This window comes from Schistocerca gregaria, chromosome 4 (assembly GCF_023897955.1).
Source record: "Schistocerca gregaria isolate iqSchGreg1 chromosome 4, iqSchGreg1.2, whole genome shotgun sequence".
Classification (NCBI taxonomy): Eukaryota; Metazoa; Arthropoda; class Insecta; order Orthoptera; family Acrididae; genus Schistocerca; species Schistocerca gregaria.
In genome coordinates this window covers 613622635-613643326 of record NC_064923.1, presented here as the reverse complement: position 1 = coordinate 613643326, position 20692 = coordinate 613622635, and the positions used below count along the sequence as shown (strand labels likewise).

The window sequence follows — 20692 nt, the reverse complement described above, 5'->3', positions numbered from 1 at the left end:
ATGTCCTTGATGCATTTCCTGGCTCAGACATGGTATATGCTAATGGTTCTGTGACCAACAGATGAACCCAGTTTTGCCTACATGTTTGCAAGATACAATGAACTACACTTCCTGCTGAGTGGATGCAGTGTATTCACTGCAGAATTGGTGACCATTGTTTGAGTACTCAGCCACCTTCGTTCTTGCAGTGGCAAGTTGTTCTTAATTGACATTGATTCCTAGAGTAGTCTTCAGGCTGTAACCAGTGCTACTCTTGACACATGGTCGTTGTGATTATCTTGGATATCCTGTGTGACCTCCACTTACACTGGACTGTTGATCATCTTTGTATGGACCCCTGGTCACATTGCGGTCCCAGGGAATGAACATGCTGACCGGTTAGCCAAGTTAGCTACTAGGATGCCAACTTTGGAGATGGAGGTATTTAAATCTGACCTTCTATCAACTCTAAGCTGACATTTTTTTGTTGGAGGCTTGGAATGCAAATTGGTGTACCTCTGTTCCTCCAAGCGTAGAGGAGGCCACGATCTTGTGGCAGTCTTTCCTCCAGGGTTCTTAATGGGAATGTACTGTTCTTTCAGCGTCACATTGGCCACACTTCGGTGACCTAAGGCCACGTCCTCCAATGTGAGGATCCACCATACTGTCAGTGTGATGTGTGTCTCACAGTGGCCTTCGTCCTTTTGGATTGCTCTAATTTGGCCACCTTACAACGAAACCTTAAACTTGCTGACATGCTACCTCCGGTGCTAACGGTTGACGCCAAAGTGACTGATTTGGTTTTCCATTTTTACCTGTGAAAGTGGTTTTCATTCCTCTCTGTGATGTATGATACATTACCCTTGTTGGCCGATTAAGGGATTGGTGGGGTGCCCCATCACCTGCTCTGACCCCGAGAGGCACATAGCTTGCTTGCTTGATGGTCCGGTCTGGCTCCTGCTCTACCAACCTTCCTAATTCTTGTTATTCTTTTACCTCTGTCATTAGTTGACAGACCCATAGTCATTGTTATCTTTCCTGAGATTTTATCTTGTTTGTGTAGCTAGTTTTCTTGTGGAAATAGAGAATGTGGAAGCACTGGTCACATGGAGAGAGCATGTCTCTGGCTGCATAATTTGTCCTGAGGACCTCCAGCTGCTTTCTAAATGGGGTAACTTCCCCACCTTCACCCTTTTATCCATCTTGTTTCTGCTTGATTCTGTCTGTTGGCTTTCTTGATTCTTTGATACATTCAAGTCTGTTGGGATTTCTCTTTTGAATACTTCCTCTTCTGGGGACTAGTCTTGTATTGACACACAAAGGATTAAGTGACAGATGGTCTTCTGGTTTGGTGCCTTTAACCTCATCAATCCAGCTGCTTTTAGCGAACTTTTTTTTTAAAGTGGTAACGTTCTTCTTAGCACATCCTTGTACTGGTATTGCCGTGTTGTTGCCTAAACGAAGTACAGACGTCTTGTGCCTTTGGTACTGATGACGGACCATGTAATGGCTTCAGTGATACGTTTTACAATCTGCACATATATTGATATATTGCCCCCCCCCCCTCCCCAATCATGAACCATGGACCCTGTCGTTGGTGGGAGGCTTAAGCGCCTCAGCGATACAGATAGCCGTACCATAGGTACAACCACAATGGAGGGGTATCTGTTGAGAGGCCAGACAAACGTGTGGTTCCTGAAGAGGGGCAGCAGCCTTCTCAGTAGTTGCAAGGGCAACAGTCTGGATGATTGACTGATATGGCCTTGTAACAATAACCAAAACGGCCTTGCTGTGCTCGTACTGTGAACGGCTGAAAGCAAGGGGAAACTACGGCCGTAATTTTTCCCGAGGGCCTGTAGCTTTACTGTATGATTAAATGATGATGGCATCCTCTTGGGTAAAATATTCTGGAGGTAAAATAGTCCCCCATTCGGATCTCCGGGTGGGGACTACTCAAGAGGATGCCGTTATCAGGAGAAAGAAAACTGGCGTTCTACGGATCGGAGTGTGGAAGTCAGATCCCTTAATCGGGCAGGTAGGTTAGAAAATTTAAAAAGGGAAATGGATAGGTTAAGTTAGATATAGAGGGAATTCGTGAAATTCGGTGACAGGTGAATACAGGGTTATAAATACAAAATCAAATAGGGGTAATGCAGGAGTAGGTTTAATACTGAATAAAAAGATAGGAGTGCGGGTAAGCTACTACAAACAGCATAGTGAACGTATTATTGTGGCCAAGATAGACACGAAGCCCATGCCTACTACAGTAGTACAAGTTTATATGCCAACTAGCTCTGCAGATGACGAAGAAATTGAAGAAATGTATGATGAGATGAAAGAAATTATTCAGGTAGTGAAGAGAGACGAAAATTTAATAGTCATGGGTGACTGGAATTTGGTAGTAGGAAAAGAGAGAGAAGGAAATGTAGTAGGTGAATATGGATTGGGGCTAAGAAATGAAATAGGAAGCCGTCTGGTAGTATTTTTCACAGAGCATAACTTAATTATAGCTAACACTTGGTTCAAGAATCATAAAAGAAGGTTGTATACATGGAAGAACCCTGGAGATACTAAAGGTATCAGATAGATTATATAATGGTAAGACAGAGATTTAGGAACCAGGTTTTAAATTGTAAGGCATTTCTGAGGGGCAGATGTGGACTCTGACCACAATTTATTGGTTACGAACTGTAGATTAAAACTGAAGAAACTTCAAAAAGGTGGGAAATTAAGGAGATGGGACCTGGATAAACTGACCAAACCAGAGGTTGTACAGAGTTTCAGGGAGAGCATAAGGGAACAATTGACAGAAATGGGGGAAAGAAATGCAGAAGAAGAAGAATGGGTAGCTCTGAGGGATGAAATAGTGAAGTAGCAGAGGATCAAGTAGGTAAAAAGATGAGGGCTGCTAGAAATCCTTGGGTAACAGAAGAAATATTGAATTTAATTGAAGAAAGGAGAAAGTATAAAAATGCAGTAAATGAAGCAGGCAAAAAGGAATACAAACGTCTCAGAAATGAGATCGACAGGAAGTGCAAAATGGCTAAGCAGGGATGGCTAGAGGACAAATGTAAGGATGTAGAGGCTTATCTCACTAGGGGTAATATAGATACTGTCTACAGGAAAATTAAAGAGACCTTTCAAGATTAGAGAACCACTTGTATGAACATCAAGAGCTCAGATGGAAACCCAGTTCTAAGCTAAGAGGGGAAAGCAGAAAGGTGGAAGGAGTATATAGAGGGTCTATACAAGGGCGATGTACTTGAGGACAATATTATGGAAATGGAAGAGGATGTAGATGAAGATGAAATGGGAGATACAATACTGCGTGTAGAGTATGACAGAGCACTGAAAGACCCGAGTCGAAACAAGGCCCCCGGAATAGACAACATTCCATTAGAACTACTGACAGCCTTGGGAGAGCCAGTCCTGACGAAACTGTACCATCTGGTGAGCAAGATGTATGAAACAGGCGAAATACCCTCAGACTTCAAGAAGAATATAATAATTCCAATCCCAAAGAAAGCAGGTGTTGACAGATGTGAAAATTACCGAACAATCAGTTTAGTAAGCCACAGCTGCAAAATACTAACACGAATTCTTTACAGAGGAATGGAAAAATTAGTAGAAGCCGACCTCGGGGAAGATCAGTTAGGATTCCGTAGAAATACTGGAACACATGAGGCAATACTGACCTTACGACTTATCTTAGAAGAAAGATTAAGGAAAGGCAAACCTACGTTTCTAGGATTTGTAGACTTAGATAAAGCTTTTGACAATGTTGACTGGAATACTCTCTTTCAAATTCTAAAGGTAGCAGGGGTAAAATACTGGGAGTGAAAGGCTATTTACAATTTGTACAGAAACCAGATGGCAGTTATAAGAGTCGAGGGACATGAAAGGGAAGCAGTGGTTGGGAAGGGAGTGAGGCAGGGTTGTAGCCTCTCCCCAATGTTATTTAATCTGTATATTGAGCAAGCAGTAAAGGAAGCAAAAGAAAAATTTGGAGTAGGTATTAAAATCCATGGATAAGAAATAAAAACTTTGAGATTCGTCAATGGCATTGTAATTCTGTCAGAGATAGCAAAGGACTTGGAAGAGCAGTTGAATGGAAAGGAAAGTGTCTTGAAAGGAGGATATAAGATGAACATCAACAAAAGCAAAATGAGAATAATGGAATATAGTCGAATTAAGTCAGGTGATGCTGAGGGAATTAGATGAGGAAATGAGACTCTTAAAGTAGTGAAGGAGTTTTGCTATTTGGGGAGCAAAATAACTGATGATGGTCGAAGTAGAGAGGATATAAAATGTAGACTGGCAATGGCGAGGAAAGCGTTTCTGAAGAAGAGAAATTTGTTAACATCGAGTATAGATTTAAATGTCAGGAAGTCGTATGGAGTGTAGCCATATATGGAAGTGAAACAGGGACGATAAATAGTTTGGACGAGAAGAGAATAGAAGCTTTCGAAATGTGGTGTTACAGAAGAATGCTGAAGATAAGGTGGATAGATCATGTAACTAATGAGAAGGTATTGAATAGGATTGGGGAGAAGAGGAGTTTGTGGCACAACTTGACCAGAAGAAGGGATCGGTTGGTAGGACATGTTCTGAAGCATCAAGGCATCACCAATTTAGTATTGGAGGGCAGCGTGGAGGGTAAAAATCGTAGAGGGAGACCAAGAGATGAATACACTAAGCAGATTCAGAAGGATGTGGGTTGCAGTAGGTACTGGGAGATGAAGTAGCTTGCACAGGATAGAGTAGCATGGAGAGCTGCATCAAACCAATCTCAGGACTGAAGATAAGAACAACAACAACAACAACAACAACAACATATTGGGATAGTACTTTTCACCAGGGCTTTTTTATGCATACTGCAATTTATCTACCAAAATGTCAAAGTTTGACTCATCACTAAACCAAACCTGAAACTAAATGAAAAAAACTATAAAGATTTGATTTAGGATTAGCCTCGTACTCAGAAAAATTTATGCATCACTACTGTATGAAGGCAAGTTCTGCCCAATGTAATGATACTTCCCGATTTCCAGAAGTCCAGATCTCTAGGCTTGCCCTCCTTTGCCCATGCCGGACATTTTGTCATCATAGCTGTTAATTTAGACTTTTGGGTAGGTACTGTGAGCCTTGTAGTTCATTTGTGAAAGTTTGTGTCCTACAGTTCTTTCAGATGCAGTAGTGCCACTGTGTTCTAATTTCATTTTAATTTCTTTTGGCAAGCAAATTGGTTCTCACTGCGTATCTTTTCCAATGTGCACTCAGATCTTGGTGAAAATACTGGTTTTCTGCCACTCCAATCCTTCCTTTGAGGGACTATGTCTTCTCCAAAATAATTTTTCTTCTTTACATGCTTACAAATGATTATGACATGCCTAGTCTTCGAGAAATCTCCAAATTTGAGTACACATTGGTGCCAGTCAGTGCTTTTACCTCTAGAATCTTTCGGAATGTCAAATCAGTTGACTTCGTAGCAGCTGAGGAGAGCTCTGCCTACCATCCTAAGGAAGCCATGGGTGTGATTATGGTCATGTAAAAATAACCGAAACTGGTTACCTATGTCATTGAGACATAAATGGTGTGATCAAGACTGTACTTTAGTCAAAATATAATAATCTATTGATCACTGTATTCCAAAAATGTTTACCAATATTAAACAAAGATAGGCGAGCCAGTTTACAGAATCAAGTCCCAGAAAGAAATTAATTGTAAAAATAATTCGATGCATGTAATAATATTGTTGCAGAAGCAGCGAAGTAGAGCAGTCACTATAGTGTAGTGGTTAGGATACTAGATGGTTGCACGAAGGGTCACGAGTTCAAAATTCACCTGGAATGAAGCATTTTAATTTCTATCTTTGGTTCGAGTACATTCTAGAAGTATCCACAAATGGCAAGAATCATTGTACCGGAATGATCTGTAGGTGTATATATACCACATGTGTTCTGGCCGTAGGCAGTTAGCTCTGCGCTCTTGTATATGCAAGTGCTGTATAAACTTTCATTAAGTGAAGTTTGTGTTAGTCATTCATCTATTTACACCTTCCTCTACACAACATTATTCTGGTGGAGACACTCAGTATTGGAACTTATCATACCGCACATTATAGACGACACAGTGGCTCCCATCAGGCCACGAAGGAGCCACTGTTTACGTGGCGAGAAACCCAAGTTCGAGCCATATTCAACAGATTGCAATCCACCTGAGACGGAAGAAGTAGAGGACGTAGTGTGCCACCACATGAGACATCCTTCCAGGTTCTCTGGTGACGATGGCCAAGATACAAACAAGTGTCTGAAGGTATATTAGCGTTTAGCCAAATTTAACAAAAGAGATGACACCATGTGTTTGGCTAAAATATTTTTCTACTTGGAGGGCACTGCAAAGCTATGGTATGAGAACAATGTGAAGAAGTCCACAAGCTGGGAAGTATTCCAAGCAGAACTGTAGTATTTCGGCGGCACGTGACAGAAGTGCAAGGCTGAAGGTAAATTAAAGTGCAGGGTACAGCATCCAGGAGAATCAACAGCATCCTACATTCAAGACATCTTGGAACTGTGTAAAATAGTGGATCATCGAATGGAGGAGGAAGATAAGGTTGCACATCTGATGAAGGGTGTTGCTGAGGTCATGTACGAGGGTCACGCCAAAACAAATGCACACTATTTTTGTAAAAATATAGTTTTTATTCTGCATGTGTGAAAGTTCTACAGTGTGTAGATACATGCTTCCCACTTGTTTCCAAACTTAGTTCAACCTGTTCCCGTGAGTGGCGCCGTCACAGCGTGTCTTCAAGATGGCTGCTACACTTGATGTTCGTCAGAAGCAACGTGCTGCCATGGAATTCCAGTGCTGTGAAAATGAGACAGTGGGAAACATCCACAAGAGATTGAAAAAAGTCTATGGAGATGCTGCTGTCGATTGCAGTACAGTTAGTCAATGGGCAAGCAGGTTACATGATGAAAGTGGGCACGGCAATATTGAGGATTGTCCTCGCAGTGGCAGGCCTTGTACTGCATACACTCCAGACAATGTGCAGAGAGTTAACGAACTGGTGACTGCTGACAGACGCATTACAGTGAACGAATTGTCATGCTACTTTGGGACAGGGGAAGGAAGTGTTTGCAGAATACTGAAAGTGTTGGCGTTAAAAAGGGTTTGTGCCAGGTGGATTCCCAGGATGTTGACAGTGGCTCACAAAGAAACAAGAAAAATGGTGTGCAGCAAACTTTTGGAACAGTACGAGAATGGTGGAGAATATTCCTTGGAAGAATTGTGACAGGTGATGAAACATGGCTCCATCATTTTTCACCAGAGACAGAGGCAATCAATGGAGTGGCGTCATGCAAATTCACCCAAGAAAAAAAATTCAAAACCACACCTTCTGCTGGAAAAGTTATGGCTACGGTGTTTTTCGATTCCTAAAGACTCTTGCTTGTGGACATCATGCCAATTGGAACCACCATAAATTCTAATGCATATGTGACAACACTGAAGAAACTTCAAGTTCGACTGAGTCGTGTTCAACCACATTGGCAAAAGCAGGATGTTTTGTTGTTGTACGACAATGCACGGCCACATGTTAGTCAAAAAACCATGGAAGCAATCATAAAACTCGGATGGACAACACTGAAACACCCGCCTTACAGTCCTGACCTGGGTCTATGTGACTATCATCTCTTTGGGAAACTGAAAGACTCTCTTCATCGAACAAGGTTTGAAGATGGGGACTACCTTGTGCACACTGCCAAACAGTGACTCCAGTAGGTTGGTCTAGAATTTTACCATGTGGGTATACAGGCGCTGGTGCCAAGATGGCGTAAGGCAGTTGAGAGGGATGAAAATTATGTGGAGAAATAAAAATATTGTTCCTAAATGATGTATCTACACACTGTAAAATTTTCATACATGTAGAATAAAAGATGGATTAAAAAAAAATAGTGTACATTCCTTTTGGAGTGACCCTCGTATCAAGCCCTACTCCTAAAGGAGGTTTGGACAGCAGGCTTCATAATATTGTGCCAGTATATCGAGACAATGCATCAAAAAAGAATTACATGCAAGAAGTTTGAATGCTTCCAGACGTCGTATTGATGTCTGTGATGGAGGAAGAAACTGATTTCACAAGTGTTCTTTGTCAGATAGTGATAGAGGAAGTTCAGAAGGCACTTGGATTGCACGCTGAGCAAAAAACTAAGAGGTCATAAGGAAGTGGAACAGACATTGAACCCAATCTCTCGTCCTTCATTTCCCATTAAAACAGTGAAAAAGTCGAGAACCCAGGCAAAGTTACGTTCTTACATGAGGGACCTGTTTGGGCACCAAGAAAGACTGATGTCTGGAGAACCCAGGATAATCAACCAATATGTTTCCGCTGCGGACAACCGGGACATGTGGTGCACTATTGTCGAGAAAGGTGGTGGATATTTGATGACGCCCATGCCAGAAGACAACAGAATGATCTTTGAAGACGCCAACTCCAGGACAATGAAGATGAACAAGAAGAGGTGGGTACAGGACGAAATAGGTCACCATCGCCACAAGCTAGGTGCTGGAGAGGATGCTCTCCAACATGCCAGCCAAGGCCACCATCGCTGTTTAGAAGCTCCTGCCGATCACCTAGCTGCCGCAACCTGGGAAACTAAAGGGTGCAACCTTCCTTGGAGGTGAGGCCGCCAAAGAGAAAAATCCTCTGCCGTCAATCACTACAAAAATGATACGATACTACGTCAATATCCTCATGGATGCCCAAGCTCTTGTGGACTCTGGAGTATCATATTCAGTCATTTCGGAGATGTATCTTCGCCAGTTGCAGAAAACTGTATTCGTCGACAACAAAACATTTCTGCTGAAGGTGGCTAATGGGAAATACATGAAACCTACAGGAAGATGCCTCATTCATGTGGGTGTAAGTGGCAATACACAGCCCTTAGAATTCATCGTCTTACAAGAGAGTAGTCATGACGTCATTGTCGGAAAAAGCTTCTCAAGGTATTATAGTTTGTGGTCGCTTGAAGATTATGCTAGACGAGATGAGATACTGTGGACAGGAAGATTCGCATCTGAGTGTGTGGAGACTGTGTGTTGGATGAAGTGATCATTCCTGCGGTCAGTGCTAGAAAGGTAGCTGTCGTGTGTCATGCCATGCATCAACCCATGGATCTTGTAGCAGAATGTAAGAGAAGCATACCACTGAAGAATAACTTGGTCATCCCAGCTTCTGTCATCTCGTTTAAGAATGGATTCAGTGAATTGTGGATAGTTATTTGTTGCTGAGAACTGCAGATCCTTCCAAGACACGTGTGTAGCAAACGCTGAGCCATTAATTGCAGAACAGCTGACCATCAGAGAAACCTCCCGTGCTGAATCAGTGGGTGAAATTAGCGCTACCACTACGAGACAAGATCTTCCATCTCGATTATCACCACATCTCACTAAGGAACAGCAGAAAAAGCTACTTGCCATTCTTCAAGAGTTCTCTGAACGCTTCAATCTACAGGTGAAGAGCAAATTAGACGTATTGATGGTGGAGCACCGGATTAGCACTGGAGACCATCAACCAATAAGCCAGAGAGCACACTGTGTGTCAGCAATGGAACGTCGAATAATTTGCGACAAGGTAGAGAAAATGAAGAAGAATGACATTCAGCCTACGAGAGCCCATGGTCATCACCAGTGGTTCTCATCAGGAAGGAGGATGGCAGTTGGCACTTTTGTGTTGATTACACAAAGCTTAATAAGATAACTAAAAAGGACATTTACCCTCTTTCACGAATTGATGATACACTAGATTGTCTGAAGGGGGCTAAGATTTTTGCAACCATGGACATATACTTGGGATACTGGCAAATTGAAGTAGATGAGACTGATTTTGAGAAAAGTGCATCCTTCACCCCTGAGGGCCTGTATGAGTTTAACGTAATGCTGTTTGGTTTGTGTAATGCACCAGCATCTTTTTAACGAATGATGGATATCTTCTAAGGTACCTGAAGTGGACTATGTGTCTTTGTTATTTAGATGACATTATAGTGTTCTTAGAGACATTTGATGAGCACACAAAAAGACTGAGGGTCATTCTTAAGTGTCTCCTACAAATCAGACTGGAACTTAATCCAAGAAAGTGTCTCTTTGGAGCAAAAGAAATCAAAATACTTGGGCATCTTGTGCAGCCAGGCCCAGAAAAGGTGAGAGTTGTAATGGAATTTCCTGTTCCTCAAAGTATCAGAGATGTGGGAAGCTTCCTCGAACTGTGTTCATATTATCGTTGTTTTATCAAAGACTTTTGTTTCAAAGGTAGGCCACTCCAAAAGTTGTTAAGAGCTGGCGCTAAATTTATCTTGGGTGGTGCTGAACAAGATTCTTTTGATGTGCTGCGAAAAACTCTGACGACTGGCCCTGTACTTTGTATGATGAGTGTGCACCTACAGAACTACACACAGATGCCAGTGGATATGGGATCGGTGCTGTTCTGGTGCAGATTTTGGATGGAAAAGAGAAGGTTATAGCCTGTGCTTCTAGGACACGTACAAAAGCTGAGAGGAACTACTCAACTACCGAAAGAGAATGTCTTGCTGTGATGTGGGCCATGTGCAAATTTTGACAGTATCCCTATGGAAGGCCATTCACAGTTGTTACAGACCATCATTCACTTTGATGGTTGACAGGTCTTAAGGATCCAACAGGACGACTCACAATGTGGGCACTACATCTTAAAGAGTATGACATTACCATAGTGTACAAAAGCGGAAGAAAACACCAAGATGCCGACTGTCTCTCAAGAAAACCTGTGAAAGACCATCAAAACTTTGATGAAGATAGTGACTGTCCTGCTGCACTCCAGGATCTCTCTGCTGAGCAGAAGTAGGATACCAAGATATCTCAAATTATGCTTGCCTTAAATCGGTCAGAGGATGTGAAAAGACAATTTAAGGTAGTCAATGGAATACTTTGCAAGAAAAACTTTGATCTGATTGGAAAGAAGTGGCTGCCAGTGATTCCTGAACACATGCGCTTAGATGTTCCACAGAAATTCCATGACACATCTGAAGCAGGACATTTAAGGTTTATTAAGACATACAACAGGATCCATAAGAGATTTTTGCGGCCAGGTTTATTTAGGAGTGCCCTTCACTATGTGTTTCACTGTTGAAAGTGTCAGAGGAGAAAGGCAGTTCCTCAGAAACCACCTGGTTGACTCATACCAATTCCATCAGCCAAAACGCGTGTTGGGATTGACCTCCTCCAACAATTTCAAACGTCTGCTAGTGGCAGTAGATGGATCGTTGTTTGCACTGATTATGTGATGCGCTATGCCATTACAAAAGCTGTGAAACCAGCTGAAGCATTCAAGGCAGCCAGATTCATCATAGAAGACATTGTATTAAAACATTGTGCCGCAAGGTCATTAATTACAGATTGAGGGAAAATTTTTCAATCAAATCTTGTAACAGTGATAAACCGTTGGTGCAACATTACTCATCACATGACGACTGCATACCATCCGCAAACTAACAGGCTTACTGAACGCCTTAATAAGACCTTGGCTGACATGCTATCAATGTTCATCAGTGTTGTGCAGAGCAGCTGGGATGAGGTGCTACCTTTCGTGACATTTGCCTACAACACCGCCAAACAAGACACCACAGGATTTAAGCCATTTTTCATGGTGCATGGGCGTGAGGCGATGATGATGGCGGACACTGTGTTTCCGTTACATCCTGATGGCATGGATGACGACTACATTGGCCAGGTGTTAACCAGAGCTGAGGAAGCTCAGCAGTTAGCTTGACGATCACCGAAAGTATGACACGAGACACTGTCCTGTTGTCTACCAGCCTGGTGACTTCGTCTGGATCTTCAATCTAGTTCGGATGGTTCGTCTCTCTGAGAAGCTCCTCAGGCACTACTTTGGACCTTATAAGGTTGCGAGACAGTTATCTGATGTTACTTATGAAGTTGAAGATTTCGATCCCAACACAAGATGACAAAAGATCAGAGATACGGTCCACATCCTTCGAATGAAGCACTATAAGGATCCTGCAACACAGGGTAAATTTGAAGCTCCAGTGACAGGCAGCAAGTGTAAAGGTAATGAAGAATGTAGCGGCAAGGGAAATTCTAAGAAGATCACTGCTAGGGGCGAACATCAGTCATCAGGAGTCAGAGTATGCAGGACCGATGACTTGTTCCCGGACTAGAAGAATGTAGCACCAAGACGCTGTTCTCTTAAGGAGGGAGCAATGTCGCAGAAGAACCTGAGTAGAGCAGTCACCGTAGTTTAGTGGTTATGATAGTAGATTGTTGCATAGAGGGTTGTGAGTTCAAAACTCACCTGATCTGAAACATTTTAATTTCTGTATTTGGTTCGAGTACATTCTAGAAGTATCCACATATTGCAAGAATCATTGTACTGGAATGTTCTGTAGCTGTATATATACCATATGTGTTCTGGCTGGAGGCAGTTTGCTCTGCACTCTTGTATGTGCAGGTTCTGAATAAATCTTCGTTAAGAGATGGTGATGCCCAGAAATGAGGGACATCCTACACCTCGTTCTTCCCACCACTTGTAAACTGGTATTCTGCTGCCCACTCAACCTACACAAGACCCTGGTCTATCCTCATGCCACTCCCACTCGTAACCTCTTACCTCCGGGGTCATAACTGTGTGGAAGATGAAGGTGCAATGCCTGCCCAATCACTCACCCAGCTCATCGTACTCTAGTCCTCTCACAGACTTAACCTGTCACATCAGAGACAGAGCCACCTTAGAAAGCTGCAATTTCTGCACAGCATTTTATGGGGTGTGACCACCAACCAGAAGTTGATCAGGACAAATTATCATGCTCAGCTGTACCAAAAGTAGGGTTGATCACCTAGTGGTAGAATACACAGCTGAGTGTACAACATACTCAAGTTCAAGGGCCTCCATCTGTATACTTGTGCCTAGCACCAACTTTTCTGAACTATGTAAATGGAAGTTATCCTTGTACCACATTCTTAGCTTTTGTAATCCTCATGGCATCAATCTCTGCTGGTCCATTGCACTCTAACCTGTATCCAACAGGCTTCATTTCCTCTTTCCTGTCGTCTTTTCCCAGCCCACACCTCCTTGTCATTATCATCACATGCCTCATGAAATGGCCATGGTGCCTGTGAATCCTTCCCTGCTGTCTGCTGCCTGTCTCAGAGCCCTTAGTTAAACCTCCCGAAGTGCTCTGGAAGCTTCCCATCTACTTTTCCTTGTACACATAACCCCCCCCCCCCCCTCTGCCCCCCCCCCTGCCCCCCCCCCAATCCCAATTAGCTGCACTGTGTGTGTGTGTGTGTCCCATTTCTTTGTAATTATCCAGTTGTACAGTCACTATAGAAACTTAATTCTCTTATCTTCCAGTGCCCCAAAAAACCATGAAAAATGGCTCTGAAAGACGTTTAAGCATGAAACTTGACGTTTTGTGATATCAGCTTCAGTGGTTTTATCAGTCAATCAATTTTCTGATTTGTGGTTTGATGAACACACCTTCATTCAACCTACTTTCACTGATCTTCAGAAATACTTCTTTCAGACAATTGAAAGCCTCACTTTGTTTTTCAACTGTTTTTGTGAAAATTCTTCATCAAGTCAGATTTAACAAGAAATAATGGAAAATTTAGGATGGAATAATGACAAAATCCTGGAAAGGTTGGATTGCGACTCAATGTATAGAGGAAATGTTGAGTAACAGGCAGGCAAAACAGTCAAGGCAGGAAATTGTAAGAACAACTTCCAAAAAAATTTGTGTTTTGAAATTACAAAAATTAATTCTTACAAAAACACAAGCTCATGTAGTGTGTTGTATTTCCAAGGGTAGCCTTTTTTGAAATATGCAATGCATCACTAGCAGGGGCCATTTTTCAGTTACTAAATCTCTATAAAAAAGGTGAAAAGTGAATTAGAGCTGTAAGTCATTATCCCCAGTCCCATTAATAATATTTTTTTAAAAAAATTCAGAAAGTTATGTTCTGTAGAGTAGTATTTTAACTTGTTAATAATAAAATTCTTAGTAAATCACAAATTTACTTTTAATCATAATTATATAACAAAAATATAACATGGTAATTTTTTTGTGACCACTGGCCATTTTACTGTGTAAAGTCACAAATGAACTTTGATTTCTCTTTGGAGTGGACACACAATTACTATAATAAATTCCAGTAGACATAAAGCAGCAGAAGATATTTTTAAAAGAATTGTTGACTAGAATTTTGCAAGTGATGTCTCTGTTAAAAACTAAAGGAAAAAAATTCACATTGCAGCCTTATGTAGCTAAGGCAACCCACACCAAATATATCCAAAATAAATAAATACACTACTGGCCATTAAAATTGCTACACCAAGAAGATGATGCGCTACAGACATGAAATTTAACCGACAGGAAGAAGATGCTGTGATATTCAAATGATCAGCTTTCAAGAGCATTTACACAAGGTTGCCGCTAGTGGCAACGCCTGCATCATGCTGACATGAGGAAAGTTTCCAACCGATTTCTCATACACATCGCCATACTGGCGTATCACCTGGTGTGATGATATGGGGTGCCGTTGGTTACACATCTCGGTCACCTCTTGTTCGCATTGACAGCACTTTGAACAGTGGACGTTACATTTCAGATGTGCTACGACCCTTGGCTCTACCCTTCATTCGAACTCTGCAAAACTCTACATTTCAGCAGGATAATGCATGACCACATGTTGCAGGTCCTGTACGGGCCTTTCTGGATACAGAAAATGTTCGACTGCTGTCCTGGCCAGCACATTCTCCAGATCTCTCATCAATTGAAAACGTCTGGTCAGTGGTGGCTGAGAAACTGGCTCGTCACAATACGCCAGTCACTACTCTTGATGAACTGTGGCATCGTGTTCAAGCCGCTTGGGCAGCTGTACCTGTACACGCCATCCAAGCTCTGTTTGACTCAATGTCCAGGTGTATCAAGGCTGTTATTATGGCCAGAGGTGGTTGTTCTGGGTACTGATTTCTCAGGATCTATGCACCCAAATTTCATAAAAATGTAATCACATGTCAGTTCCAGTATCATATATTTGTCCAATGAATACCCATTTATCATCTGCATTTCTTCTTGGTGTAGAGATTTTAATAGCCAGTAGTGTATATCAAGGTGCAGTTTTTGCCAAGTTATAGTGGTTTCCTCTTTGCACTGAACCTGTGTGATCTCAGTGAAACTGATATGCAGTGACCACACTTCTTAAGTAGGCATAAGACCTTTTTTTGCTATTCAATGAGTTACATTTCTTTTCTCACAAAATACATTAGAAAAATATTGATTGAAAACATTACCAATTAGAAAAACTGTGAAGACCATAGAATATCTCATTATTAGAATGATCAGTTTCGGCAAGTTTAAACAGCCACCTTCAGATTATGAGCACCGTTTGGCTGTAGTTGGCAGCTTGGTAAATGGCTGCGTGTGGACACAACGGCTGCTCGCTCCAGCCACACAGTGCTCATAATCTGAAATATGAAATATTTTGCCATCTTGGCTATTTCCCCAATTGATCGTCAAGAACAGATTGTTGTTACCTCCTTACTGTGTTGGTTAAAATCGTGTAAACATATTGCCTGTCAGTGAATTAATCATTAACAGTCCAATTCTAACTGTTCTGTTTCAGATAAATTACATTCTGTGTTTCCTGCTTGGGTTTCACACTTGTTCATACAGTGTGTGTCTGGAACTCTTGGAGGCTTTACAACTACTTTGTTAACAAATCCTCTTGACATAGTTAGAGCTCGTCTCCAGGTACACCACCAAACTACAGTCTATTCATGTATTTCATGTGATACGTAATTAGTGTGTATTATTATTATTAATATCATTATTATTACTATTATCATTATTATTATGTTATTATGGAGTCAGCAAAAAACATAGTGATGGCATGTCTAAAAGAGTAACTATCTTATTCAATTATTACAACAGTTATATTTATCTATGAACAATGGAAAATCCAGGATTGAATAATGGTAATATTATGAATAGGATAGATTGCTACTCACCAAATAGTGGAGACGTTTACCACTCACACATGAGCACTGTCTCTGGCAGCTGTGGCCAGAGACAGTGGTAGTGTGTGTGTGTGTGTGTGTGTGTGTGTGTGTGTGTGTGTGTTCCTCAAGAGCCAGTCCTAATTACATAGCAATGACAGTGTTTATTTTTGGGAGGGGGGATGGGCATTACATGAATCTCTTTTTAAATAATTAAAACAAAAGTATGAGATATGATTAGGAAATGTGAACTAGAAATTAGAATGCAGATCTGTAATTTATAGGTGTTTTCAGCAGGGAAGATATAGTTGAGCTGAAAAACCTTGATTCTTGTAACAAACTTTCGTTATAGATTAAATCCATTAATTGTACACATTAACTTAATATTTTGTAAAAATTTATCCATTAGAAATGTTTTTGAGTACTTCCAATAAAAATATTCCAGATTACTTCTATTTTGCAACACCTTTGTTATAGCTCAGTCTTAATTTTCACTATATGATCAGTCACATTCATTTCAATACAGAGGCACATTTTTTGCAGCTCTAGATGCATTCTGCTGAAAATAAGCTCACCGGATAAAAATTAGTTACCACAGTCTTAAAAGTGTAAGAGCTCAATCTGTTTTAACAGCAGAAATGAAATGAAATGAAATGATCATATGGCATTTATTGTCCGGGATATCCCCTTCGGGATTCGGCCGCCGTATTGCAAGTCTTTTTAGTTGACAACACTTCAGCGACTTGCAAGTCAATGATGATGAAAATGATGACACACAACACTCAGTCCCCTGCTGGGAATTGAAACCGGGTCCCCTTGCGTGGTAGGCAGTAATGTTACCGCTATGCTATGGAGGCGGACTTAACAGCAGCTGTAAAATGTGGTGGTATGGGCTGTGCACTCTTGGAAATTGTAAAGATACCAGGGAAGAAATACAGGTAGTGAAAAGCTACCTACACTTAGTACAGATACCAGCCTGCAGTAATGAGTCAAATGACATAAAAGAAAGGTAATAGTTCAGAAGGGAGTTAGACAAGTTTGCAACATATTGCCTATGTTGTTCAACCCGTTCATACAACAAGAGTAAAGGAAACCAAGGGGAACTTCAGAAAAGGAGAAGACTAAAAAATCTTGTGGTTTACCAGTCCATTTTAATTCCACCTGAGATGTAAAATTAGTTAAACAACATGAGCAGTGTTAAGCAAACATGTTATAATACGAACACAGTGAAAGTAAAACAGAGATAATGGAATGTAATTGAATTAAATCAGGCAATGATTTGAAATTAGATCAGAAAATGACAATAAATTAATGGATGATGTTTGCTATGTGTGCATTAAAATAGCTGATGATGGCTAAAGTAGAAAATACAAAATGCAGACTTACAGTAACAAGAGAAACATTTCTGAAAAGAAAGAGAAAAAGAAAAAAATTCTTGACATCAAATATAAGCTTAAATGAGAGGAAGTATTTTCTGAAAGTATTTGTCTGGAGTATAGCTTTGTGTGGAAGAGAAACATGGCCAATAAACAGTTCAGACATAAAGGAAATAGAAGCTTTTGAAATGTGCTACTACAGAAGAATGCTAGAGATTAGATACTAATGAAGCTTTTCCAGTAGGAGGGAAAAGAGGATTGCAGCAAAACTTGTCTAAATGAAGTGACAGGTTGAAAAGATACATCCTGAAGTAGCCAAGAATAGTTAATTAATGGAGGAAAGTGATGGAGATAGACATTATAAAGGAAACCAGAACTTGACTACAGTCAGCAGGTTCATGTTAATGTAATTGGCAATAGTTGCAGATGAAGAGACTGGCACAGTATAGAGTAGCATGGAGATTTGCACAAACCATTCTTCAGACCAAAGACGACAATACTAATCGTGATATTAACAACAACAATAAATACCTGCTAAGTTTTGTGTGACAATTGCGAAAATTTTTGATTTGATGCTACAGATAGGAAAAATCAGTAATGGTGACCAACTGAAAAAACACATTTAATACAGAAGAACCCAACAGAAGGGGCAATAACTCAAAATTACACGCCAATAACATGTTTACCTAGCCTGTCAAAGTTGCTGGCAGATGTTATAGTAGACAGAATTCAGAACCTTCTGGCATAGTAAGACATCATACCAGTAAGAACAAGAAGATGACAAGATTAGAAATAGTAGCATAAAAGTCCAGCTTCTGATTGACAGAATAATTCTGGAAAACTGCAAAAACCTGAAAACAAATCCCCCGCCACTTAGTTGGATTATAAAGTGCCTGGAAACCATCAGGCTCAGCAGAAACATCAAGAAATTCACAGAAAATGCGATGGAACACTGTAAATCAGAACTATATGTTGGAAAAGAAAGCTGTGGACTAATTAGCATCAAGAAAGGCATTTTCTGAGGGAACCTGTTCTCTGCTGCTGCTCACCATTACCCTTATTCCCCAGCCAACCATTTTACAGACAACAAACTTGGGCTGCCAGTGAGAAATCCTCAGAACATATCCTCACATTGATGACCTGGAACATTACGGAAAATATGAAAGTGAATTACAGTCTCTGATGAATACAGTCTGAACCTTCTGAAAGAAATCAGCATGAAATTTGGGTAAGAAAAGTACAACATACTGGCAGCAATGGAGGGCAAAAGATCAGAAAATGAAGGCACTGAAATGCTAAATGGACAAACCATTAATTCCCACCTGCCAGAAATGTACAAATACATAGGCATCTTGCTGCTGGTCATTATCACACACAGACAGGTAAAAAAAAAAGTGGTCACCTTAGATTATATTCAGAATGGCAGCAACACCACTAAGACACTCAATTTGTGAACTGGACATAAACAGTGTTTGATAATCTGAACAGGAGAACAAGACAACTTATGATTTACTGCACTCTCCACCCTTGCTTTGACATCCATGGGCTGTACTTGTCCATAAAAGCAAGCAGTAGAGGACTTGTGCAAGTGAGGCAGATAGTGGAAGAAGAATAACATACATTGGCAGACTATATGAAAGACAGCAAAGAATCAGCTCAATTGAATTCAAAAGCAGAAGGCTTCTCAAGGTACAGCAAACCAAGAACCAGTACTGGAAATCTGTACTCCAATGCCTTACTGACAGCCTGTGCAATAAAGCATTGCATGGACATTTTTTGGAAAAGATTGAAGACAAAGTAAATAAAGAAAAGACTGGTCTTGACATACCAGTGGAACCCTAAAGAAGGAAACTGAAAGACTGGTTTTTGCTGCACAGGCACATGCTGCATCTGAGCTGATGCTATCGAAGCCAGGATTGAGGAATTAGCAGTAGCCTCAGAAGTGCAGACTCTGCAAAGGCGCTAACAAAACAGTTGACCACATCTTGAGCTCTTGCTAAAAGATTGTTCACATTGATTACAAGCAAAAGCACAATGATGTGACACAAAATATCGACTGGAAGTTATGCCAAAATTATGATCTGCCTTTGACGAGGAACTGGTGGAACCACAAGTCAGAAAAACTTGTTGAATACAGATGTGCAGAATTACTGTGGTATTTTAGATTTCAAACAAAATGGAATGCTGCACTACAATACACCGAGCATCATGACTGTGTAGGAAACAAAAGTATGGATCTCTGACATTGCCATCACAGGTGACAGCAGGTTTAATGAGAAACAGTGACATGAAAATCATACTATAGCTACTTTGGTATAAACAAGTAAAAAGGGATCCAATGGTTCTCGGCAGTCCCAAAAGATCTCAGCGGACACTTGGAAGCCATTGGCACTGGTAAAAATATCCCTCTCCCAACGACAAAACAACGTTTCACTGGGATCTGCATGAATTACCTGCCAAAACAGCAGCAATCCTAGATGCTAGGGAAATATTGGACATGTGATAAAATATGAAATCCAGCATAGTGAATTCATTTGCTGTATTGACAGCGACGACGACGACGACACGAAAAATCACAGAACAGACACTTACAGGAACAACGGCCAAAGTGAAATTCATGGGCGAAGTATCAGAACCCTTCAAAATCAAATCTGGAGTCCGACATTGGGATGGACTATCCCCAATCCTTTTCAATATTGTTCTAGAAAACATAATCAGGGAATGGGAACCTCACGTAAAGGGTATCAAAATTGGTATCAAGAAAGAGAACCGAATTAAAGTCAAGTGCCTTGCTTTCGCTGACGATATTGCAATTATCACCAATAACAGAACAGAAGCGATTCATGCAGTGGAAAAACTACATGAAAGTTCACAAAAACAGGACTACAGATATCTTACGAAAAAACCCAATATACTGAAAGGCAACCAGAAAATAAATCCCCTTTAATAACAAAATATGGTAAAATTGCACAAGTCTGCCATTTTAAATACCTCGGTGGAACTATACAGTCCTCAGGATTAAACTGAATTGCCAATGAACAAAGAATCACCAAGCTCCAGAAGGCCTACAAGCTAACATGGACGCATTACAACAAGAAGTGCATTTCGACAGACGCAAAATTAAGGCACTATACAACAGTGATTATTCCAGAAGCAATCTATGCAGCTGAAACAATGGTGATTGATGGTCATTCAAAAATTAAGGAAACAGAAAAGCAGGAAAGAAAAATTCTGAGGAAGATTTATGGTCCAATCAACAAAAAGTGGCATTTGGATGAAGAGACCA

At 40.8% G+C, this 20692-nt stretch overlaps 1 protein-coding gene across 1 annotated transcript in view; it reads left to right on the top strand.

Moving 5' to 3' along the window:
• LOC126365940 (solute carrier family 25 member 44) overlaps positions 1-20692 on the top strand; it is a 114460-nt gene that overhangs the window by 57684 nt on the left and 36084 nt on the right. Inside the window, exon 5 of the mRNA XM_050008714.1 lies at positions 15658-15785. Within this exon, the coding sequence (XP_049864671.1) occupies positions 15658-15785 (128 nt within the window). The remainder of the gene's footprint in view (positions 1-15657; positions 15786-20692) is intronic.